General features: G+C 43.9%; 1 protein-coding gene and 1 pseudogene across 1 annotated transcript; one reads left to right on the top strand and one right to left on the bottom strand.

Annotated features, from left to right (window-relative positions):
* The first annotated feature begins 114 nt into the window (after positions 1-114).
* Positions 115-12,681, top strand: LOC109756081 (uncharacterized). The gene is made up of 3 exons (XM_045233707.1): positions 115-290; positions 10,818-11,123; positions 11,199-12,681. The coding sequence occupies exons 1-3, from the start codon at positions 115-117 to the stop codon at positions 12,679-12,681; spliced, it is 1,965 nt and encodes a 654-aa protein (XP_045089642.1).
* A 5,715-nt stretch (positions 12,682-18,396) lies between these two features.
* On the bottom strand, positions 18,397-22,082 carry LOC109756083 (disease resistance protein RGA5-like; annotated as a pseudogene).
* Between the last annotated feature and the right edge of the window lie 4,820 nt (positions 22,083-26,902).

Here is a 26,902-nt window from a genome sequence, read left to right as displayed (position 1 = left end):
GAACACGGCGGGGCGGAGCAGAAGTCCACGAAGAAACTAGCGGGTCGAAGAAGGTGGACTCCAAGAAACCTGGCGGGGCGAAGAAGTGCCTGCCAAGAAACCGGCTGGTCGGAGATGGCGCCCTCCAAGAAACAGGGTGGCGGAGATGGTGTCGGCCGCAGAGCCTGCGGGGCGGACCAAGAACCCTCGGGGCGGGGGGAATTCGTCAGCGAGCGCGTAGTGAGCGGGGAAATGGATAGCGGGCTACGACAGGTACTCGCAGGGCGCGTGAGCGGCGAACTTGATGGAAGGTGAAGGAAAGGACTCGATTTACAAACGAAAGGGAGGATTCGATCGGTTTCGAGGCGGGGAATATATATACACTTTCCTTTTGGTTCCGCCCAACGGCTTGGCTGGCTAGCCGACCTTGGCTTCCTGCTGCTAATTACATCGTCAGTACATTTTGATACACAAAATGCCACAAATTGATTGCTCTGCAGTGCAAATTGACTCTGCATTAGCCAAGCGGGATGCCCGCCACATCGGCTCGAGGCACTTGGCCATCACCCCAACATTTGCGGAAAACCCTCCGATGCATGCTAAAATTACTTCACACGGTCCCTAACGTTGGAGAAACAAACCCCCATTTCTCCAACGCACGAAATCCCCAACCATGTTGCGGGATGCCACATCGGCTCGCGGCACTTGGTCGTCACCCAAACATTTGCGGGAAACCCTCCGATCAAGGACTTCCTCGTCCAGCAAGTCCTTGATCATACGAGGCTATGGGGGAGCAAGACCAGATTTGGTCGGCGCCCTTACCTCCACGGGGATGGGAACGACTGGCAGCGAGGTCGCAGAGGTGCACTGGGGTGGCGGTGTAGGGGCACGACGAGTTAGGCAAGGTCAGGGATGGGCTTTGGCGAGGCAGCTAGTGCGGGTGCTCAGAGCGGGCATACGCAGGAGAGAAAGAGAAGAATGTTTTTTTAACCGGGCACTGCCCGGACGCCTTAATGCTCTCACTCATTGTGAATGTTTTCTGTTTTCTTGTCATTCCGGCGCCAATTTGTTTTTTAATTCATTCATACACATAATAACTACTGTTCTTGGAGCATCTCATCTTTCTTTCTAACATCCAAACCTTCTCTGAAGTTCATCGGCATGGGCAACCTCTCCTCTCTTATTTCACCGTCTGAATGACAAGTTACTGATACGTCTCCAATGTATCTACTTTTCCAAACACTTTTGCCCTTGTTTTGGACTAACCCGGACTGACGCTGTTTTCAACAAAACTGCCATGGTGTTATTTTTGTACAGAAATAAAAGTTCTCGGAATGACATGAAAATCCATGGAGACGCGTTTTGGAATTAAAGAAAAATATTGGCAAAAGAATCAGCATCAGGGGGCCCACACCCTGTCCACGAGGGTGCAGGGCGCCCCCCCGGCGCCCCCTACGTCGTGGGCCCCCTGGGACTTCACCGACCTCAACCCCAACTCCATATATTCACTTTAGGGGAGAAAAAAATCAGAGAGAAGGATTCATCGCGTTTTATGATACGGAGCCACCGCCAAGCCCTAATCTTCCTCGGGGGGCTGATCTGGAGCCCTTTCGGGTCTTTGGAGAGGGGAATCCGTCGCCATCGTCATCATCAACCATTCTCCATCATCAATTTCATAATGCTCACCGCCGTGCGTGAGAATCCCATTGTAGGCTTGCTGGACGGTGATGGGTTGGATGAGATTTACCATGTAATCGAGTTAGTTTTGTAAGGGTTTGATCCCTAGTATCCATTATGTTCTAAGATTGATGTTGCTATGACTTTGCTATGCTTAATGCTTGTCACTAGGGCCCGAGTGCCGTGATTTCAGATCTGAACCTATTATGTTTTCATGAATATATGTGAGTTCTCGATCCTATCTTGCAAGTCAATAGTCACCTACTATGTTTTATGATCCGGCAACCCCGAAGTGACAGTATTCGGGACCACTCCCGGTGATGACCGTAGTTTGAGGAGTTCATGTATTCACTAAGTGTTAATGCTTTGGTCCGGTACTCTATTAAAAGGAGGCCTTAATATCCCTTAGTTTCTAATAGGACCCCGCTGCCACGGGAGGGTAGGACAAAAGATGTCATGCAAGTCCTTTTCCATAAGCACGTATGACTATATTCGGAATACATGCCTACATTACATTGATGAACTGGAGCTAGTTCTGTGTCACCCTATGTTATAACTGTTGCATGAGGAATCGCATCCGACATAATTATCTCCATCATTGATCCATTGCCTACGAGCTTTTTGAAGGACATATGCCCTAGAGGCAATAATAAAGTTATTGTTTATTTCCTCATATCGTGATAAATGTTTATTATTCATGCTAGAATTGTATTAACCGGAAACATAATACATGTGTGAATACATAGACAAACATAGTGTCACTAGTATGCCTCTACTTGACTAGCTCGTTCATCAAAGATGGTTGAGTTTCCTAACCATAGACATGAGTTGTCATTTGATTAACGGGATCACATCATTGGGAGAATGATGTGATTGACTTGACCCATTCCGTTAGCTTAGCACTTGATTGTTTAGTATGTTGCTATTGCTTTCTTCATGACTTATACATGTTCCTATGACTATGAGATTATGCAACTCCCGTTTACCGGAGGAACACTTTGTGTGCTACCAAATGAAACAGCGTCACTGGGTGATTATAAAGGTGCTCTACAGGTGTCTCCAAAGGTACTTGTTGAGTTGGCGTATTTCGAGATTAGGATTTGTCACTCCGATTGTCGGAGAGGTATCTCTGGGCCCTCTCGGTAATGCACATCACTATAAGCCTTGCAAGCAATGTGACTAATGAGTTAGTTGCGGGATGATGCATTACATAACGAGTAAAGAGACTTGCCGGTAAACGAGATTGAACTAGGTATTGGATACCAACGATCGAATCTCGGGCAAGTAACATACCGATGACAAAGGGAACAACGTATGTTGTTATGCGGTCTGACCGATAAAGATCTTCGTAGAATATGTGGGAACCAATATGAGCATCCAGGTTCCGCTATTGGTTATTGACCAGAGACGTGTCTCGGTCATGTCTACATAGTTGTTGAACCCGTAGGGTCCACACGCTTAAAGTTCGGTGACGATCGTTATTATGAGTTTTTTGTGTTTTGATGTACCGAAGGTAGTTCGGGGTCCCGGATATGATCACGGACATGACGAGGAGTCTCAAAATGGCCGAGACGTAAATATTGATATATTGGATGACTATGTTCAGACACCGGAAGTGTTTCGGGAGGTTTTGGACATTTACCGGAGTACCGGGGGGTTACGGGAACCCCCCGGGGAGTTAATTGGGCCTCATGGGCCTTAGTGGGAGAAGAGGATGGGCGACCAAGGGCAGCCGCGCGCCCCCTCCCCCTCTAGTCCGAATTGGACAAGGAGGGGGCGGCGCCCCCCTTTCCTTCTCTTCCTCTCTCCCTTCCTTCTCCCCTCCTACTCCAACTAGGAAAAGAGGGAGTCCTACTCCCGGTGGGAGTAGGACTCCCCCCTTGGTGCGCCCTCCTCCTGGTCGGCCGCCTCCCCCCTAGCTCCTTTATACACGGGGGCAGGGGCACCCCATAGACACAACAATTGATCAGTTGATCTCTTAGCCGTGTGCAGTGCCCCCCTCCACTATAATCCACCTCGATCATATGGTAGCGGTGCTTAGGCGAAGCCCTGCATCGGTAGCATCATCATCACCGTCATCACGCCATCGTGCTGACGAAACTCCCCGGCGAAGCTCTGCTGGATCGAAGCTCGCGATACGTCATCGAGTTGAACGTGTGCTGAACTCGGAGGTGCCGTGCGTTCGGTACTTGGATCGGTCGGATCGTGAAGACGTACGACTACATCAACCGTGTTGTGCTAACGCTTCCGCTTTCGGTCTACGAGGGTACATGGAAAACACTCTTCCCTCTAGTTGCTATGCATCACCATGATCCTGCGTGTGCGTAGGAATTTTTTTGAAATTACTACGTTCCCCAACAGTGGCATACGAGCCAGGTTACATGTGTAGATGTTATATGCACGAGTAGAACACAAGTGAGTTGTGGGCGATACAAGTCATACTGCTTACCAGCATGTCACACTTTGGTTCGACGGTATTGTTGGATGAAGCGGCTCGGACCGACATTACGCGTACGCTTACGAGAGACTGGTTCTACCGACGTGCTTTGCACATAAGTGGCTGGCGGGTGTCAATTTGTCCAACTTTAGTTGAACCGAGTGTGGCTACGCCCGGTCCTTGAGAAGGTTAAAACATCACTAACTTGACAAACTATCGTTGTGGTTTTGATGCGTAGGTAAGAACTGTTCTTGCTCAGCCCGTAGCAGCCACGTAAAACTTGCAACAACAAAGTAGAGGACGTCTAACTTGTTTTTGTAGGGCATGTTGTGATGTGATATGGTCAAGACATGATGCTATATTTTATTGTATGAGATGATCATGTTTTGTAACCGAGTTATCGGCAACTGGCAGGAGCCATATGGTTGTTGCTTTATTGTATGCAATGCAATCGCCCTGTAATGCTTTACTTTATCACTAAGCGGTAGCGATAGTCATAGAAGCAATAGTTGGCAAGATGACAACGATGCTACGATGGAGATCAAGGTGTCGCGCCGGTGACGATGGTGATCATGATGGTGCTTCGGAGATGGAGATCACAAGCACAAGATGATGATGGCCATATCATATCACTTATATTGATTGCATGTGATGTTTTTCTTTTATGCATCTTATTTTTCTTAGATCGACGGTAGCATTATAAGATGATCTCTCACTAAATTTCAAGGTATAAGCTGTTCTCCGTGAGTATGCACCTTTGCGAAAGTTCTTCGTGCTGAGACACCACATGATGATCGGGTGTGATAAGCTCTACGTTCAAATACAATGGGTGCAAGACAGTTTTGCACACGCGGAATACTCAGGTTAAACTTGACGCGCCTAGCATATGCAGATATGGCCTTGGAACACTGAGACTGAAAGGTCGAGCATGAATCATATAGTAGATATGATCAACATAGTGATGTTCACCATTGAAAACTAATCCATCTCACGTGATGATGGGACATGGTTTAGTTGAGATGGATCACGTGATCACTTAGATGATTCGAGGGCCGGATGTCTATCTAAGTGGGAGTTCTTAAGTAATATGATTAATTGAACTTCAATTTATCATGAACTTAGTACCTGATAGTATTTTGCTTGTCTATGTTGTTGTAGATAGATGGCCCGTGCTGTTGTTCCGTTGAATTTTAATGCGTTCCTTGAGAAAGCTAAGTTGAAAGATGATGGTACCAATTACACGGACTGGGTCCGTAACTTGATGATTATCCTCATTGCTGCACAGAAGAATTACGTCCTGGAAGCATCGCTGGGTGCCAGGCCTGCTGCAGATGCAACTAACGACGTTAAGAACGTCTAGCAGAGCAAAGCTAATGACTACTCGATAGTTCAATGTGCCATGCTTTACGGCTTAGAACAGGGACTTCAACGACGTTTTGAACATCATGGAGCATATGAGATGTTCCAGGAGTTGAAGTTAATATTTCAAGCAAATGCCCGGATTGAGAGATATGAAGTCTCCAATGAGTTCTACAGCTGCAAGATGGAGGAGAATAGTTCTATCAGTGAACATATACTCAGAATGTCTGGGTATAACAATCACTTAATTCTGGGAGTTAATCTTCTGGATGATAGTGTTATTGACAGAATTCTTCAATCACTGCCACCAAGCTACAAGAGCTTCGTGATGAACTATAACATGCAAGGGATGGATAAGACGATTCCCGAGCTCTTCGCGATGCTAAAGGCTGCGGAGTTAGAAATCAAGAAGGAGCATCAAGTGTTGATGGTCAGTTTCAAGAAAAAGGGCAAAGGGAAGAAGAAGGGGAACTTCAAGAAGAACGGCAAACATGTTGTTGTTCAGGAGAAGAAACCCAAGTCTGGACCTAAACCTGAGACTGAGTGCTTCTACTGCAAGCAAGCTGGTCACTGGAAGCGGAATTGCCCCAAGTATTTGCGGATAAGAAGGATGGCAAGGTGAACAAAGGTATATGTGATATACATGTTATTGATGTGTACCTTACTAATGCTCACAGTAGCACCTGAGTATTTGATACTGGTTCTGTTGCTAATGTTTGCAACTCGAAACAGGGGCTACGGATTAAGCGAAGATTGGCAAAGGACGAGGTGACCATGCGCGTGGGAAATGGTTCCAAAGTCGTTGTGTTCGCGGTCAGCACGCTACCTCTACATCTACCTTCGGGATTAGTATTAGACCTAAATAATTGTTATTTGGTGCCAGCGTTGAGCATGAACATTATATCTGGATCTTGTTTGATGCGAGACGGTTATTCATTTAAATCAAAGAATAATGGTTGTTCTATTTATATGAGTAATATATTTTATGGTCATGCACACTTTAGGAGTGATCTATTTTTATTAAATCTTCGTAGTAATGATACACATATTTATAATATTGAAGCCAAAAGATGCAGAGTTGATAATGATAGTGCAACTTATTTGTGCCACTGTCATTTAGGTCATATTGGTGTAAAACGCATGAAGAAACTCCATTCCTCCGATGGAATTTTGGAATCACTTGATTATGAATCACTTGGTACTTGCGAACCATGCCTCATGGGAAAGATGACTAAAACGCCGTTCTCCGGAACTATGGAGCGAGCAACAGATTTGTTGGAAATCATACATACTGATGTATGTGGTTCAATGAATGTTGAGGCTCACGGGGGTATCGTTATTTTCTCACCTTCACAGATGATTTGAGAAGATATGGGTATATCTACTTAATGAAACATAAGTCTGAAACATTTGAAAAGTTCAAAGAATTTCAGAGTGAAGTAGAAAATCATCGTAACAAGAAAATAAAGTTTCTACTATCTGATCATGGACGAGAATATTTGAGTTACGAGTTTGGTCTTCATTTAAAACAATGCGGAATAGTTTCGTAACTCGCGCCACCCGGAACACCACAGCGTAATGGTGTGTCCGAACGTCGTAATCGTACTTTACTAGATATGGTGCGATCTATGATGTCTCTTACTGATTTACCGCTATCATTTTGGGGTTATGCTTTAGAGACGGTTGCACACATTAAATAGGGCACCATCTAAATCCGTTGAGACGACGCCTTATGAACTATGGTTTGGCAAGAAACCAAAGTTGTCGTTTCTTAAAGTTTGGGGCTGCGATGCTTATGTGAAAAAGCTTCCGCCTGATAAGCTCGAACCCAAATCGGAGAAATGTGTCTTCATAGAATACCCAAAGGAGACTGTTGGGTACACCTTCTATCACAGATCCGAAGGCAAGACTTTTGTTGCTAAATTTGGATCCTTTCTAGAGAGGGAGTTTCTCTCGAAAGAAGTGAGTGGGAGGAAAGTAGAACTTGATGAGGTAACTGTACCTGCTCCCTTATTGGAAAGTAGTTCATCACAGAAACCGGTTCGTGTGACACCTACACCAATTAGTGAGGAAGTTAATGATGATGATCATGAAACTTCAGATCAAGTTCCTAACGAACCTCGTAGGTCAACCAGAGTAAGATCCGCACATGAGTGGTATGGTAATCCTGTTCTGGAGGTCATGTTACTAGACCATGACGAACCTACGAACTATGAAGAAATGATGGTGAGCCCAGATACCGCAAAATGGCTTGAGGCCATGAAATCTGAGATTGGATCCATGTATGAGAACAAAGTGTGGACTTTGGTTGACTTGCCCGATGATCGGCAAGCCATAGAGAATAAATGGATCTTCAAGAAGAAGACTGACACTGACGGTAATGTTACTGTCTACATAGCTTGACTTATTGCAAAAGGTTTTCGACAAGTTCAAGGGGTTGACTACGATGAGACTTTCTCACCCGTAGCGATGCTTAAGTCTGTCCGAATCATGTTAGCAATTGCCGCATTTTATGATTATGAAATTTGGCAAATGGATGTGAAAACTGCATTCCTGAATGTATTTCTGGAAGAAGAGTTGTATATGATGCAACCGGAAGGTTTTGTCAATCCAAATGGAGCTAACAAAGTGTGCAAGCTCCAGCGATCCATTTATGGACTGGTGCAAGCGTCTCGGAGTTGGAATAAACGTTTTGATAGTGTGATCAAAGCATATGGGTTTATACAGACTTTTGGAGAAGCCTGTATTTACAAGAAAGTGAGTGGGAGCTCTGTAGCATTTTTGATATTATATGTGGATGACATATTGCCGATTGGAAATGATATAGAATTTCTGGATAGCATAAAAGGATACTTGAATAAGAGTTTTTCAATGAAAGACCTCGGTGAAGCTGCTTACATATTGGGCATCAAGATCTATAGAGATAGATCAAGACGCTTAATTGGACTTTCACAAAGCACATACCTTGACAAAGTTTTGAAGAAGTTCAAAATGGATCAGGCAAAGAAAGGGTTCTTGCCTGTGTTACAAGGTGTGAAGTTGAGTAAGACTCAATGCCCGACCACTGCATAAGATAGAGAAAAAATGAAAGATGTTCCCTATGCTTCAGCCATAGGCTCTATCATGTATGCAATGTTGTGTACCAGACCTGATGTGTGCCTTGCTATTAGTTTAGCAGGAAGGTACCAAAGTAATCTAGGAGTCGATCACTGGACAGCGGTCAAGAACATCCTGAAATACCTGTAAAGGACTAAGGATATGTTTCTCGTTTATGGAGGTGACAAAGAGCTCATCGTAAATGGTTACATTGATGCAAGCTTTGACACTGATCCAGACGATTCTAAATTGCAAACCGGATACGTGTTTATATTGAATGGTTTAGCTGTCAGTTGGTGCAGTTCTAAATAAAGCGTCGTGGTGGGATCTACATGTGAAGCGGAGTACATAGCTTCTTCGGAAGCAGCAAATGAACGAGTATGGATGAAGGAGTTCATATCCAATCCAGGTGTCATATCTAGTGCATCGGATCCAATGAAACTCTTTTGTGACAATACTGGTGCAATTGCCTTGGCAAAGGAATCCAGATTTCACAAGAGAACCAAGCACATCAAGAGACGCTTCAATTCCATCCGGGGCCAAGTCCAGGTGGGAGACATAGAGATTTGCAAGATACATATGGATCTGAATGTTGCAGACCCGTTGACTAAGCCTCTTCCACGAGCAAAACATGATCATCACCAAGAGTCCATGTGTGTTAGAATCATTACTGTGTAATCTAGATTATTGACTCTAGTGCAAGTGGGAGACTGAAGGAAATATGCCCTAGAGGCAATAATAAAGTTATTATTTATCTCCTCATATCATGATAAATGTTTATTATTCATGCTAGAATTGTATTAACCAGAAACATAATACATATATGGTTTGTCCATCAAATATATATTACAGCCAGTGGCGAGTCCAGTAGGTGGGCTTCATAGGGCTCTAACCTACCCTCCAAAAAATGAATTTTTTTTTAATACTACTCTTCTTCTCAGGTCAGCCCATTAGCCCAACAAAGGCACCAGCGGAACAGCCCACACGGCCACTAAAAGCAACGAAGCACGCATCGAGGGTTCCAGCCTCCACGCACGCCGCACAATCCACTCGCCGACACGCGCATCCGGGCCCCAGACCAAGCGTTCGTCGGCATTGGGGCGGCCGGCGCAGACCAGACAACTGGCCGGGGCGTCGGACTGCCGGAGCACCGCGCCAGCAGCTAAGCGCGCGCGCCTCTCCGAGACTCCGACGACGGCGACGAGCCAAGGCGCCGACTGGCCGCGGCCAACCCTAGCTGGCCGTCGACCGCCGGTGGCTGGCTGCTGCTCGGTGCCAGACTGCCAGGTGCCAGGTGCCAGCCAAGCCTTTAAGTCGGAGCATCAGAGGTGTACTGCTGCTGTTGGCTGTTGCTGCTGCCTGCTGCTGAAGGAGTTGAGGCGTTGACGCGTGCTCACCGGCTGGGTAATTTGAATCAATAATTTCTGTACATTTGTAGTCGGTACTTGCTAGTTCATGTTATCTTAATTAATTTAAGTCCTATTCCTATGCAAATTATTTGCAGATTTGCAGAGATGAAGAGAAAAAATGTTAGCATAAAGAGTTTTTTTGCAAGTAGTTCAAGTACTCCTCGTGTCGAACCTGATCCTATCCCAGCCAGTCCACTGATCCCAGCGAATGTGAACCCAGATCCCCTTTCCCTGGCTGTAGTGACCATAGTTCCTACTTCAAGTAATGAGAGACCTGATCCCTCAACTCCAAGCAATGAGAGAAATGACACCACATTTGATGAGAGTACAAACCAACCAAGAATGCCTATACTAGAATTTCATCCAAGTCAAATTATTGCTGATCCAGGACTTAGAATACCAATAGAAGATTATGCCCCTGAAATTAGAAGTGATGTGAGAAGAGCTTATTTGTTGAACAAGTGAAACAAAGCTATTGGGCATAAATTCAAGAAGACAAAGGATGGTAAAATTTGGAGATCCTTTCAGCGTGCGTGGTTTGACAATTTTGATTGGTTGGAATATAGTGTGGATAAGGAGGCTGCGTTTTGCTTTCATTGCTTCCTTTTCAAGAAACCATCCCAAGCCATTATATTTGGCAATGATGTTTTCACAAAAAATGGGTACACTCGTTGGAGAACAGGTTTAGCTAGTTTTGAAAAGCATGTTGGTGGTCAATCTAGTTACCACAACATTGCTAGGGGAGATTGTGATGATTTCAACAATCAACGAGCAAGTGTGGTTACCAAATTCTGAGTGTACAGCAAAGAGGCTGAGATATCTTATAAAATCCGCCTAACTGCATCATTGGATTGTGCAAGGTATCTCATAGCACAAGGTGAAGCTTTTCGTGGGCATGATGAATCCTCCACTAACATCAACAAGGGCAATTTTAGAGAGTTATTGGACTGGTATAAGGACAAGAAGGAAGATGTGAAGGATGCATTTGATAAGGGGGCCGGAAATGCACAAATGATTTGTTCTGACATCCAAAAGGACCTTGCTACAACTTGTGCGATGGAGGTAACCAAAGTTATTAAGAATGACATTGGGGATAAGAATTTCTCAATACTTATTGATGAGGCTAGAGATTGTTCAATAAAGGAGCAAATGGCGGTGATTTTGAGGTAACACATACCATCTTTTAGTGTTTTTATATTGCACTAGTAATGTTTACTAATCTGATTTTGTGATGCACGTAGATTTCTAGATGATCATGGAGTGCTCCAAGAGAGATTCCTTGCCATTAAGCACATCACAGATTGCACATCTGCTGGAATTAAAGAAGCTTTAGTTGATGTGTTGGAATATCATGGTTTGTCAATTTCCAGCCTACGTGGTCAGGGTTATGATGGGGCTTCAAATATGAGAGGGGAGTTCAATGGTTTGCAAAAATTGGTTAGAGATGAAGCTCCGTATGCATTCTATGTTCATTGCTTTGCTCACCAGTTACAATTGGTGGTTGTCACCGTTGCTCAATGTAGTCCTGCTATTGTTGATTTCTTCAATTATATTCCCTTGATAGTGACTCAAGTGTGTTCATCTTGTAAAAGGAAAGATGCATTACTTGCCAAACATCATGATGAATTGTTAGATTTGATGGAGAATGGAAAGATTTCAGCCGGTACCGGGTTGCATCAAGAATCAAACATAACAAGACCGGGAGATACTCATTGGGGCTCACACCTCAAAACCTTGCTTCGTATATTCACAATGTGGAATGTTGTGGTGGATGTACTAGGAATTGTTGTGGCTGATGCTCGGGAACACACATGCCAAGGTGGAGCTAGAGGTTTGCTTAAAAACATGGGATGCTTTGAATTTGTGTTCATCATGTTCTTCTTAATAAACTTGTTGAGCAACAAAAATCAACTATCCCAAGCTTTGCAAAGGAAGAATCAAAATATCGTTGAGGCCATGCGTTTGATCTTGGATGTGAAAGAAAGCTTGCAGGACATGAGGGACAATGGTTGGGAGCCTTTATTTTGCCAAGCCAAGAACTTTTGTGAAACACATGATATTGATGTGCCAAACATGGATGATCTTGTTGGAACAATGGGCCAATCTGTTCGCACTAAGAATAAGGTGACTCGGCTTCACTATTACAAGGTTAGCATATTCAATGTTGCCATTGATGCAACTATCACCGAGGTGAATCGCCGATTCAATGAAGTTTCCACCGAGTTATTGGATTGCATGTCTTGTCTTAATCCAGCAAACAACTTTGCAAAGTTTGACGTTGAAAAACTTATTCGTCTTGCTGAAATTTATGATGAGGACTTCACAGAAGCTGACCGGTTGTTGCTAAGAGTACACCTCCCCAGATTCCTTATGAACATTAGGAGAAGTGATGAATTTAATGGATGCCGGGATATGTCCACACTTGCTCGTTTGATGGTTGAAACAGCGAAACATACAATTTTCCAATTGGTATATCGCCTCATTGAGTTGACACTAATTCTTCCTGTAGCAACTTCAACAGTTGAGCGAATATTTTCAGCAATGAAGATCATCAAGACAGATTTGCGCAACAAACTATCAGATGAATGGCTAAATGATTTAATGGTGTGCTATTGTGAGAAAGAGATATTCAGAAGCATTCACGATGACAAAATCATGATACAATTTCAGAAAATGAGTGATCGGAAAGGACATTTGCCTTATGAGTTTAATGTGATTCCTTAGAGGTATATATGTTACTGTTACTAGTTTTAATACTTACATGTGCATGAATTATTGTTATATCACTAACAAGTGTGCTAATTTGGACAGATGGCTTGTGGTTGGTGACTTGAGAGAGGGATCTTGGGCATACATCTCTATATTTTGGTGTGAAGCTATTCTATAACTACAATACCAGTAGCAGTACTGACCAGTAGTAAGAAGCAACATCTCATTGTCTTTTGTTATTGCTTCTCTCGTACTTTGATGCATTGGTCTGTGAATTGTATGAACCTTTTTGGTATGCTTAAATGAATACTGCATGTTTTAGTTAGTATTCTGGGAAAGTTTGATTACATTTCGGCAAAAGGACAAGGAGATAATGGTTATTTAGCTGTACAAATTCAAATTTCAGCTCAAAATTTAATATTTTTCAAAAATCCCAAAACAATTGGAGTCAACACTAGATGCTTCCAGTAGTATTCTGTGATATTCTCAGCTCATTTGGATAAAAGAATTACGAGATGATGTTGTTTCTCTTGAAAGGAACGTTTCATTTTTTTCTGCCGTTAACTTTGAGCCCACCCTCCAATTTTGTTCTGGACTCGCCACTGATTACAGCCCTTTATCCCTCATCATCTTCTTCACCTTTAGTAGTTTAACATTCACTTGATGTTTCCTGATTATATATGTATGTTGTTAAAAGGAGCTAATCTATTATTTTGACTACTTTAGTGGCTACATTCTGCAATACATCATTGTCTTTCTTTGATGGTGGTTCAGAAATTTGCACTGATTACTTCCATTTGTTCTTTTACATCATAGGTAAATGAATTTTCCATATGTTACATTAAAGGCAGTTTAAAGAATATTGCTTCTGTTGGATGTTACAAAAGGAAACACAAGTGGAGTTGCATTTGTGTGCATAGGATGATGATAGCTGTGTAGCAAGGGCACATAATTCTAAGTGGGTGGCGGCAGAAGTGTTTAACAAATTGAAGGGGGTCCTGTGAATTCTGGAGTTGTTACTATGTGCAATGATGGTACATATAATGTTGGTAAAGTTTTTTTTCTTTTGATTTCAATGGCAGGGAAAATGTTGATTCATTTCACGTCATCGTCTTATTTTATTGTTTTTTTTCTATGGTGCTGAGTAAAGCTTTGCTTTTGTTTATTAAGGCAAACTTCCATCTTGTAGAAAAAAGAAAATTCATAACTTCATGCTAGCAAATCTTAGTTTGCTATTATTAGAAGACAAATGTGTATCAACGTGTGAAAATGACCACATAGAACGTGATGAGGCACATCAGCAATATAAGTGCGTATATATACGCCTCAAGAGGCACGCCACAATATAAGTGCGCACATATACGCCTCAAGAGGCACGCCACGGGCGTGCCCCAACCACTAATTTAAATATATTATAACTGAGCACTAATCCAGTCCTCTCAGGTCATTAGAGGTTTTAACCGTCAGATCTGTTGTTTCGGCCTTTGCTGTCCATTGGATGTCGTTCTGGACCCCATGAGCTCTGTACGCTGATCACATAATGATCAACTGGAGTGGGCCGCTGCTTCGGGAACTATTTTGGACGTATTCTGTGAATTTGGGCCAAATGGGCTAGGTGTCTCTGCACAGGCGCCGATCGCTGCCTGGTTTGATGCAGTCCCTTGGGAAGCGTGGGCGTGGCTCAACGAGCAGTCTGCTCGGTCAGCATCTCACACCGGTCCATGGGGAGGCGAGGTTGTAGGCGAAGCGGCGGTGGATTGCTCGGTGATGAATCCGGCAATCAATCTTTAGTTTCAGGAAGCATTCATCAAGATTGATGTGCACCACTCACCGGCTGCAATTAAATGGAGGTGTGCGTTCCTTTTTCCTCCAACCTTTTCCTAGAGATCCCAATTCCCTCTAGGTTATCTTCAGCTCCATCCCCATGCTTTCTTCATGTGACCTTCATGTCGGATCTCGCTGGATCTCTGCTACTTGCCGCAAAATACTAGGGCCGACGGTGCAGCTGGTGTTCCTATGCACGCTACTTTCCAATATGGCCGTTGCGCTGTTCCACCAGTCACTTGAGATGATCTGAGATGGTCATGGGCGGTGGATCCAGAGGATTTTTTTTACTGGAGCACCTTGTCCTCATATTGCTCTATCGGAACCTCTCAAAAAAACTCCAACGGCTGGTTGTTGGTGAGCTCCGATACACTTCTTCAGTTCTCAGATTCTTCAATCTGCATTTGGTTTGATCTGAAACATCTGCTATACTTGCTTGCTTCATGTCTTTTTTTTGGTTCTGTATAGCTGCAATAGCTTACGAATCACATGCCAAGTCAATTCTTAACTGTACAATTTTCTTCTGGTAACAGTTTATTTGCTGCAAAAGAGGTTACTTATGTGCTTACAGGACATCACGTGAGATGACAAGAAATCTCAAATGAAGATAGTAATTCAGCAAGGCCAGTGAGTCTACTCTGTGCAATATTTAGTAGCCTTGTAATTTATATGTACTGAAGGTGTCACCGTAGAAAGGGTGACAAAACTTTGATCATGTTGCTGTCAGATGGTGTTTCCAAACCAGTTCGGCTATGTAAGTTTCAGATAATCTGATTGTTCTGTAGAGCTCAAAACAAATATTTCGATTTTAGTTTCTTATTTTCTACTGTAACCTGAATCTATGTGGTTTTGTTAATAAAACGGGGTGGAATCCCTTCTTAAAAAGACTATTAAAACTAACGTATGGGTGACGACACATATTTATTCGAGTGATAGCAATTATCATGGTATCTGTACATGTTATGTACTTATGTTAGTGGTTCTCGAATTCGCAACATACTATGCTTTCTACAGGTGAATTGACCTTCCAACTAGAAGATGTCAATAAACAAAAGGGAAACAATTAGAATAAAGGGCTCGGGACCCATACCTGTTAAGCGGTGGAAACACACTGTGACAACCCGGCCGGGCACAAATTCTTCCCTATTTGTTTCCAGCCAAGGTTAGTAATTCTTTGTTTTTTCCATTAGGCCGCCTTTTCAAGATACATTACTATCAGAGTTTTTACTTGATTTCCAACAAACTATAGTAGAGGTGAGTTTTTGCAAGTTGATTTCATTATCACTAAAGGAAGATATGAACTAGAGTTGCGAAAAGGAAACTGTATATACAATTTTTCATTTGCATGCATGTTTCATTTACATTATATCCTATGTTATTCTGTATTCACATCGTTGTTTATTCTTTATTAGTTTTTAACTCCAACTATCTCAACATTCCTGGTATGTTGCCAATTGGTTCTTGGTACTCTGGATAGTGATGTCTTTGGATCAACTATTCCCGCTTCCTTCAATCAATGAAATCTGAATGCTTCGTATAGATAATATTACTCCACTTGACTGTTCCAAAACAAGCAATAGAACTGAAGTTTTACATGAATGGTGCCAGACATTTGCGATTTGTTTAATGGTTTTTCCCCTCTTTGCAGGAAACACAGGATCCACTTGCCAATATCACATGCCACATAGTTGTTGTTTCGACTTTGGTTTTCCAATTTTTTTTGCTAGCATAACTAGCTCTCAAATATTTTGATGCACTGGATAAATGATTTGTGTACTACTTATGTTGATAGACAAGGAAAATACTGGAGAGCTGATATGAACGGTTTTTCTGATACACCATTGAAGTTAATTACGTGCTTTCGTTCATACTGTGTTTCCATGTTATCTTGATTAACTTTGATTCCAAGTGGCATGCCCAGATGTAGACATAGTTCTGCCTAGCTGAAAAGAGTTTACGTATGATCCATCGACATATCTTTCTTGTGGCTCTTATATAGAACAATAAAAGATCAACTAATGCTTGGTTCTATGCATTGTGTACTTAAGGATTGTTTTGTTCCTCAGCAAGATTTGTTAACTGATGATAGATCTAAATGTAGCTTGCTCCAAGTAGTAACTCTTTTTGAAGTATTCATAGAGTTGTAACAAACAAAATATTGAATATTGTACACAACTTTATGTATGTATTCTATGTAAACTCCTATCATTCTACTACAAAAATAGATGGGCGCAGCAACGCGTGCCAACCATGATCTAGTAAATAGACAAAAAGCGGATGAATTGTGTGCCCGTTCGGGTCTCTGAGTTGGAGTTGGCCTAAGCTACCTGCCGCCTTCCGGTGCTTGTCTTCTTGGCTGCCGAAAGCTGCGAGTGGTAGAGAGCAAAACTCCAAATCTCTCCAAGCCTTACTTCGTTGGTAAACACCAGACCCAAGTCTCACTAGGAAAAGTGCCGCAAGTGAAAGGCCTATACATAAATTGCTCCCAGTGTAGTTACTCTACTCGAGGTGAGCTGGTATAGATATATCAAGTATGCAAACAAATCGTAGAACTCCTGCCAATACATTCAAGCGTGGAGGTATGCTCTAAAACCTAAGGTGGCTAGAGAACAGTGACGCCTGATTAACGATAAATATTACGGAAGTCATACTTGGAGCTTAAATGATACAACAGCCTTGTGCAGAAAATCAATAGACTGACGGAGTCTAGCAATTTATTTGTCTAACTGAAGTCTTTATGAATTTATCTATCATGTATCATGCCAAAATCAGTAACAAGAGAGAAATCACTTTGAATATAGGAGCATAGAGCAGGTAGACTCTTTCGACTGTGTCGCCGGAGGTAAATTGGTGCCATGTGGCTTCATTTCCTGGTTGTACCGCCGATTGCCATGAGATATGTCTCCAATCAAGGCTTGTTGGATGGACAGCATCCCACTCAGGAAAACTCTTCTGAGAAACCTACATTTACCAAAAGACACATTTTGGTAGCAACCTTAAACAAACAGAGGTGCTGGGTGCATACCCGTAACTAAGGTGCTGGTATTACATTACCAGTTTACCACTCTTCTGTGACCTACATGGATAATTAGTTTATCATGCTTGTTATTCTTTCCTTCACTATGTAAGTGAGACTGTACATGTGCGTATAGCATCCGTGTTGTGGATTTCCCCATGGATAATACCCACAAAAAAAGTATTGATCACTAACCACCGGTATCCATTTACTAATGGAATTACTAAGACAAGCCTCCATAAAAGTTGAGTGAGCCACGTATGAGTTTTCAGAAAGATTCTTTTTAGTAGAAAACCATCTTTTCGTTTGAACATATCAAATGGCCTATTTTTTATGTACATTTTTAGAGGATACCAAGTTGTACCTTTCCTGAAGTTCAGCACAGACGTGGTGGCGACACACTCCCCATAAATGCTTCCTGTTAGAAAATAACATTGGGAAAATTAGTATATTGTCTTGTAAATCCGCATAAAACATATCAACACGCCGTGACATTTGATTAGGCCTGTGTGTGCTTGGTTACTGCAGTTGTGAGTCAATCTTCTGCGAGTAAGAATTTAACCATCTCTACAGTACCCCGCATACCTCCTTGGACAAATGATGAGAAGTTAAGCTTGACTTTTCCAAGATTAAGAACAACTTGTTCATGCAAGCATGCTACACTAAGGACATAGATTACTTCTTTCGTGGCTGTATATTGAGGAGCTACCCAATTACTCCCCATATGCCATTCTTATGTGTTTTATTAGTTTGCTCGCGTAAAAGTGTACAATAGAAACATTATTTTCTAAGTTATCTGCATGTGGAAAATCTCGTGGCGTTGAATTTTCTCTTGTTTGATGGAACATTTTCTGATGCAATGAAAACAGGTCCGAAATACTATGATTAGGCTACTTCCTTTCCTTCATTATTATTCGATTCCTTGTCTGGAAATTGTGCAAAGTTTAATTTAGAGCCCCTTACTAAGAGGTAATAATAAGCTCATAGTCACCTCTTTGAAACCATGGGCGCGGTGGTAATTCCCCCATGGTGCAAGCAAGCGGATCCTAACAGAGCTATGTTATCATAATGGATGCAGATGAGATAAACTTGTCAAAAACTTGTATTTGAAATGCATAAATAAGTGGGAGAAAGTACTAGTATGAAACTTTACATGGTTAAGAAGAAGAGAAGCAAGAAAATACTTTCACAGGTTGTATATAAGGTACAAAAATAAGCTAGGTAAAACAAATGACTTGCTTGAAAGTGTCAATTATGGTAATTACCGTGAGGCGTTTCATATCTGTAACCCTCAGTCCAGGCTTGTTTTGATTCATATCTATCTCTTTCTCCATTTCATTTTCCGCACAACTGATCAGCACACTGTCACCTTTTTGAAATATAACGTCAACATCCTTAAGTGATTAAAGGTTCTCTAAACCCAATGCAAAATCACCAAACTGGAGTATTGTGTCCGCCACATCTTGCAAATCCAACTTCAGGGTTTGGAGACTTTGCATGGCTCCTCGTCCAAACCTCAACTCCATGGTGTCACTCTTGACACTGAACATCTTTAGACACAAAAATGGATAAGCACTGCCAGTGGCCAAACGGTTAACTCTGTCTTGTGTTGGTTTCTGCACTTCTATCTCCAGTTCAGTGAGAGAAACTATGCTCTCGAGAAATTGAAGGTCCTCCACTTCTAATGTATTCAGTGTGATACTTAGGAAGAAGAGGCAAGACATGGAGCACATCCACCTTGGCACTGCATAAGTGATGCTATTAAGCATGTGGACTAACAACAATTGTGTTAGTTGAGCAAAGGTTGACGGCAGCTCTTCTTCCATTTTGGTAGAACTTATGTCCAGCACTTGCAGAAATTGTAGATTCCCGATTTCTTTTGGGATCTTAGTGATAGATGTACCCCTTAAATTCAAATATCTCAAGTGAAACAAATTGCATATATCATTCCAATGAGTATTATCCACTTCACAATAAGCTAAATCTAATACACGCAGGACTGGGAAACCCAAGAGTGCTGGCAGCAAACTAAAAGCTGCAGCAAACATACTAAGTGACCTCACGTGGGACAAGCTGACAGTTGCCGGGTGATTACCAACTTCTTCATTCATGGTCTGCAAGGACAATCGGCGTATCTTACTTGGTAGACACTCTAACTGCTGACAATCTGGTGTTGTTAGAAAATTCTCCTCATGTGACAAACAAATGATGAAGTCACGAACCATATCATGTACATGACAAAAGCTATTTCTATTCACATCATAAAAAGGTTCAAGCTGGACCAAGTTTATATTAACTAGCTCCTTCAAGTAATTCTCTCCTACTTCATATAAGCTCCTCCCTTGTTCTTTTTTCACAAAACCTTCACCCACCCATTTCCAAATCAATTCTTCTGCTTTAATGAGATAATCCTCTGGATACAAACTAAGATGCAGTAAGCAAGTCTTTAGGTGTGGAGGTAGGCCAGAGTAACTTACAGATAATATTCTTCTCATGTTATTCACATCATCATGACTATTGTCTAGCCCCGAACTGATGGATTTGTACACCTTGGACCAATACTCATGTGTATGTGCTCTTCCCTTTTCACTAGACAGCAAGCTACCTATGGTAAGGATAGCTAGTGGAATTCCCCTACATCTTTTTAAAATTCTCTCAGATACTTCAACCAATTGATTAGGTGGTGACTTGTTCTCCATCTCATATATTTTTTGATAAAACAACTTTCTTGAGTTGACAACAGAAAGGGGTTTCAGCCGATATACACCACCAGCTTGCAGGGAAACATCAAGAACCCGAGTTGTTGTGATTACTCTACTTCCGTATCCATTCTCAATCAACGCATACTTGATATTTTCCCAGACGGATTTATCCCATATGTCATCAATAACTATCAAGCACCTTCAAATGATACCAAAATACATATATTACATAGAGTTGTCATACATTTAGGCAGAATTGAGCTGTGTAATGAAGCTTACCAACTTTTTTTTGACAAATTAAAATTGGGGAGAATTTAAATCCCCCGGCCTCTACACCAACTAGGGATGCATACAGCCTTTTTAAGCATGAGTACTAGGATTTTTAAATCTTGGTTGCGCACCAAGCCTAGCCCTCAAGGATAAATGCATGAGTACAAGGAAAGTTTGGTCCTGAAGAACAAATAGGAACCTAAATTCGCCTCCGTGAGGATTTGAAGTCACGTGTTGGGTTTGTACATCCACTCCCCCAACCATTTGAGCTATGCTGACTCCCAAAGCTTATCAACTTAAATGGCAAAGCAAATAAAAAATTGAGAGGTCTGCACTATTGTAATTTTCTTCTGGCATCCGATCCATACACGAAACATTGAGGAACACATGTTCACAAACGTACCTCTTGTTTTCAAGGAATGTTCTTATCTCACTGATGAGTTGTTGCTCGCCCCATGATGCCTCATTAATGTTCTGGTACGTCTGCTTGTCAAGTTGATGGAGCATGCTCTTGAAAATCTGCTTCATATTAGGATTAAGTGACACGGAAACAAATGCCGCACAATCGAATTGCAACTTTTGCTTTTGAATACCGATTTGCACTCTCAGCTTCTTATACACTGCATTGGCAAGGGTTGTCTTGCCCAATCCACCAGATCCAACAATAGAGACCACCTTCAGCTGTTTCCTGGAAACCTCATCTCCCTCTGTCAACATCTCGACTACCTCAAGACTATTCTCTTCAATGCCAACGAGCTATGTCGCTTTTTTATACAAGGCTGACATGTGAAGGGTATCAATAGTTGGACCAATTGGCTTGGCAGCGGCCACACTGTCAACGTTGTACCTATCACGCCGCTCACTGACCTCCTTGATGCGGCTCTTGATGTCTTTGATATCGATGCCAATCTTGTGACGAATCTTGCCCTTGGTCAGCAGGCTGAGGCTCTTATCAATGAAATTCCTGAAGCTATGGGACTTGTCTGGTCGGCCATGGGTTTCGATGCGCACCATGAACTTGTCGATGCTATCTTCAAGGTCGTATGACAAGTCCCTCACAGCCTTGGCCCAAAGCTTAACTTGGATGTCCGGTGGCTGGTCGATTGGCGCCTCAGAGATCCTGAGGAGAGCTGTCTCCATGCTCTCCATCTCGGCTTTGAGGAACATGATCTCACCCCTGACACCCTTGTGAAGTTTGTAGTGCTCCATGAGCAGGTCAGCCAGCTTGGGAAGGAGGGTGCCCATCGCTCCGGTCACAACCTCAGACATGCTCGGTCGCGTGATAGCTCAGCCGGTTGCTGGTGTCTGTGCTGAGGGAATATGTTGATGGCGATCTGCTGTGTGGATGAACCGCAACCTTAGCTTCTTCGTGTACTACACCACCTAAAGAATCACAACCTTATTAGTCAGGAACAAACAAGTCAAAACACCAGTAATAAAGAATCAGAATGGATTTCTTACTGATCAAACACTCTTGCTGCCCATTGGATCTCGCACTGAGGAGAGGTGGAGCGTGAAGCTGCGAGTGCGCTGAGGAGAGAAAAGGTGTAGCGTGAGGAAATTTTGGCGAACCTGCAGCTCGGTCTTAGTATCAGAGCAGATAGACAGAAATCTGAAAGAAGGAACAAGGTGGTAAATGAATCGTTTGAGAAAGCAAAAATGTCAAGACATTTTGCATCACAGACAGACTAACAACACACTTTGACATGTTTTTCTAAGTAGCATGATGGAACATAACAACATCCTAAACGCGATTAAGAGGCAGCACCAGCAGTTTCTTAAGTTAACAAGAAAAATGAGCTACGCATTGGTAAGTTTCAGAGCAGATCATGCTAGAAGAGTATCCTGAGAAAAAAAATTCCAAGGAGAAGAAGAAGAAGAAGAAGGTGATTACCTAGAGTATCTTGAGAAGCCCTGCTGCGTATGAGCTCAGACTCTAGACGATGAGCATTGTGAAAGCAAGATGAAGCTGAGATCTGAATCTGGCGTCCTAACCTATATTAGTTTTATAACTTACGAGGCAGGACTTAAATTATGCAGGAATCCTGCTTGTTTGTCTGTTTTTAACGTATCGGCTGTCCAAGTCCAGTCTACGCATTGGTAAAAAAGAACAGCTCCTCCCTTCGATTGAAACGCTCACACATTTTAAAACTATAACCTTCTTTTACGAGACAATGGCTGTGGAGATTCCTACTTCATCACATTGATTAATTAATATAAATTGAAGCAGAGCCTCTCTATTTATTGATTAATTAACAAAAGGAGCATTTCCGATCTTCGATGCGCTATGATTTCTAATTCTAATATTTCTACTGTTAAACAGATTGACAACTGAGTGATAATGTTACATGACCTACACTTAAGTATGAATTAGGCAGTTTTGGATCAAAATCACAAATAAAAAACTGTGGCTGACAGTCTTGGTATCATAAATATATCAGTCATTATTTTATTTAAAAAAAGAGCTTTCTACTTCATAGCAAAGTTAGAGAGCCATTGGAGCGTGGGCTATACCACAGAACCCAAGGTCCAATCTCAGGCTCATACTAGTATATTACAACAACCTTGTCTCTTTTGACACGATTCGAGGTTGAAGGTAAAGCACGGTACAGACTATCGCGTACGGTTAAATAAGTAAAGTAACTTCAAGCTAATTTGGTTAGAAACCAAAGGGCAGAGTATACGGATGTGTTACAAGAGGTGAGTACGTGGAAACAGGTAAAGAAATGACCAGACTTGTATGTCACTATACACTATTTGGCATGACTGATTGTTCTGTGTGGCCATTGAACTGATTAATTAATACAAAGGTAAAGTAATATGATCAAAGCAATGATGTATCGAAGTACTACTGTTGTAAACCACACATTGTTTTGAAGAGAACGGGATGAAGCAAGCCAGTGTCCGTTGGTGTGGGATGGGCACAGCTAGAGTAGTACTTAATTCAGCAAAGAACCCATACATTCAAGAGATTTTGCATCACATTCCTGATAACAATACTTGACACGTTTTCTGAGTAGCACGATTAAGCAGCAGCAGCAGCAGTTTCCTTAGTTAACAAGTTACCGATTAAGCCCACCAAACTTAGTTTGTCCTGAGGAAGTTTTCTAAAGGGGAAGAAGATGGTGATTACCTAGAAAAGCGTTGCTGCATGCGAGCTTGGAGCCTTGGACTCAACAGGACAGGCACTGTTAAAGGAAGATGAGTCTGAGATCTGGATCAGGCATCCGAATGTATATTAGATTTACACTTAACGAGGACTTAAACTATGTCTAATTTAACATATCTACTGTCAAAGTGCACTCTACTCACTGATAAAATACCCCCTCCCTTTGTTGGAACTCTCACATATCTTAAAGTTTTAACCCTTTTCTTGACCGGAAAATGGCTGTGGAGACTCCTACTTGATCCCATTAATAATTTTATTAATACAAAGAGAGCCTTTGTTCTTTCCACACAATTTGAGTTTGAATGTAGAGCACTGTATAGACATTTAAAGGTAATTCGGAAGCCAAGTGGCAGGTGAGTATATGAGGGAAAATCAAAATTTAAGAAAGGAAAAGAAAAGGTAATGGCCAGACTTGTATATATCACACACTATTTGGTATGCCTACCAGGGATATTCCCTCTAAAAAAGAAACCATTTGGTATGCCTCATTGTTTTTTTTTCCGAGGAAATAACAGGAGCTCTGCCTTTGCATTAAGAAGAAGAGAATTGACCAGTTTATAAGGAAAACTAGCCGAAAACTGATACATTGACACACACCAGCCCCGGGGCTACGTACCTAACGAGCCGACTTCCCTGTCGCCCACACGACCAGAGTTGCCACCCCACCACACGACCCGGAGCCGCCACTCCGGCTTACAAACCACTTAAACTCACACATGTCGGCCCCGAGGCCGCACTCCACACGAGTCGACGACTCTGCCGTCCACGCAACCAGAACCGACACTCCACAGCACAGAGGTGCTCTCCGGAGCCGCCGCTCCGACTTCCCCGCCGGCCCCGAGGCCGCGCTCCACCTGAGCCGACGACGCTGCGGCCCACGCGACCAGATCCGGCACTCCACAACCTTGTTCTCCGGAGCCGCCGCTCCGACTTCCTCACCGGCCCCGAGGCCGCGCACACGCCTGGCCGACGATGAACCCGCAAAGCCACCCGAGCCACCGCGACCTGACGAAGGACCAGACCTCCAAGGCGTCGCCCCCAAGAGTGAAGCGACAAGTACGCCGCCGACGCCCACTCCGACCAAGGTCGGAACTTGGGTTTTCACCCGGAGAGCCCGAGACCGAGGCGATAATGGTGGTGAAGGGGCTCCACGACGACGCCTCCAAGGAGGGAACGACGTCCTAGGACGCCGTCAACGCCGGCAACGACCGAGGTCGAGCTAGGCTTTCGCCCGGAACTCACCAAGTCCATCCTCACCACAACCTGCCCAGCAAACCGTCTCCGGCAACCTGCCGACCGTCCTCGCCGAAGCCACATGACCAAGCACGCAAAGCAGCACGCCGCCGCCAACCACCACCGGCTGCAGAAACCATTGCAGCCCACCACGCTCCACAAGCCGGGTCTGGGAGGAAGTAGCGCCGCGAACACAGCCCCCGGCAGGACCACCCGCACCATGCAGAGGCCACAACCCGGGGTGCCCAGCAGCCCAAACCGGCACCACGCCGGCCGGGGCACACCACAACACCTTCCCAGAGGGCCGGCTCTGCCAAACAGCTCCGCCAAGCCAGGGAGGCCGGAAGCTGCAGCTCCAGATCCACCCACGGCCGCCCCGAGCCGCCGGCCCACCACCACGCGCGTCCGCCCTGCCCCCCGCGTGGCCCAGGACAGCCAGCGCCGCCGCATCCCGCCGACGGCCTGCTCCCCGCCGGATCCGGGCACGAAGCCTGCATCCACCGCCAACCGGCACGCTGCCACGACTCCACTGCGAGGAGGAGGGGAGGACGATGCTGCCGCAGTCTGGGGCCGCCGCCCCAACGCCCAGCGCCACCGCGCAGCAGAAGAGGCCAGGAGACCAGATCCGCCCCAGCGCGCGGCCCCGCGAGGCACGCCGAGCCGTCCAGGGCCGTCCAGCGCGCACGACAGAGCAAGGAGAGGCCCGCCGCCGCCGGCTGCCGCACAGGCTTTGCCCGGCGGTGACGCCCGACGGCAGCAAGGGGGGCGGGGGCTAAGTGGAGGGGGGCGACGGCGCGCAAGGTTTCGCCCGAGTCGCCCCCTCTTGGAGAGCGACGGGAGGCTGATAGTAACAGTGGCAGCAATGGTATGCCTCATTGTTCCGTGTGGCCATTGAATAGATTAGCACAAAAGAAAAGTAATATGTTCCAAAAATTAGTGATGTGTCGAAGTAGTACTGGTGTAAGCCATACATTATATCAAGACAAATGGGGAGAAAGCAAGCCAGTGGCTGTTAGTATGGGATGGGCACAACAGGAGTACTAGTACTATATAATTCAGAAATAACAACAGGTACATTTCAATGGATAAGAGCATCTTCAGCCGTTGGCCACTCAGGTGGCGCTTCTACGCGCCCCCTGGGCGAGCCGGTGAAAAAATGGACGTGAGGGCGAGCGGGTTCCCAGCCGCTCGCCTCAGGGTCGCCCAGACGCGTTTTTTTTTAATTTAAAAAAATCAGAATTCGACAAAGTTTGGACAGATTTGGACTATAGAGAAGTGGAGAAAACGAAAGGGATGGCTCATTGATGGCTGTTGAGATTTCGATCAAGGCACAGGGAGAGAGGAGTGCCAAGGGAAAGCAGCGTCGCCGCCGTTGACTCGACAGTGCTACAGAGCATCAGACCAACTCCTGCCAGCAACAGAAGCAAGTCGAGAGAGACGCTAGCTTCGCCGTCGACCGGCGGCCGTTCCAGAAAACCGGACCGCACGGGGAGATCCCCTCCTAGCCTCCTAGCCGCCGACGCATTCTACCACTGCAAGGGGAAAAGATTGATCCTTTTTTAAGGGGCGAGAGATCTAGAAAACAAAAAAGCATTGCATGGGGTGGGATGGTTGGGCTTCTTCTTCTTAGAATAGACGATTGGGCTTCATTTTCTGTTTCCGAATCAAGGTCATTGGACTTCATCGGTAATTTAAGTCTGGAAACAGAGCGATGACAGGCACATCAAAATTTCAACAGAAATTGGTTTAAAAGAAAAACAAATGATGATGTGGCAGATTGCTGAGGTGGATAGGCTGCATGTCAAGAGAAATAAGGTAGTGGGGATGAACTATTTAGGTATTATAGATATATGCAGAGATACCCTACAGGTTGCATGGAGATCCCGGCGCTTACCACGCGAAGAAGAACAATATCGGTGCCACGACGGTGATTTTCAAAATTGCCACCACGACAACGTTTCGGAGAAGACCTCGAAGGACCATGGAGACGTTTCTCTTGCCCAGGGCTATACCATATCATTT

The sequence above is a fragment of the Aegilops tauschii genome, chromosome 2 (genome assembly GCF_002575655.3).
Source record: "Aegilops tauschii subsp. strangulata cultivar AL8/78 chromosome 2, Aet v6.0, whole genome shotgun sequence".
Taxonomy (NCBI): Eukaryota; Viridiplantae; Streptophyta; class Magnoliopsida; order Poales; family Poaceae; genus Aegilops; species Aegilops tauschii.
Note: the sequence above shows the minus strand (reverse complement) of the source record. Positions and strands in the feature narration are given on the sequence as shown.

Bases quoted from the DNA above. Each gene is read 5' to 3' on its own strand.
- LOC109756081 (XM_045233707.1), top strand. From the start codon at position 115: ATGGCGCCCTCCAAGAAACAGGGTGGCGGAGATGGTGTCGGCCGCAGA. The intron at 291-10,817 runs GTGAAGGAAAGG...GGATTGTGCAAG, and splicing joins AGCGGCGAACTTGATGGAAG to GTATCTCATAGCACAAGGTG. The intron at 11,124-11,198 runs GTAACACATACC...TGATGCACGTAG, and splicing joins CAAATGGCGGTGATTTTGAG to ATTTCTAGATGATCATGGAG.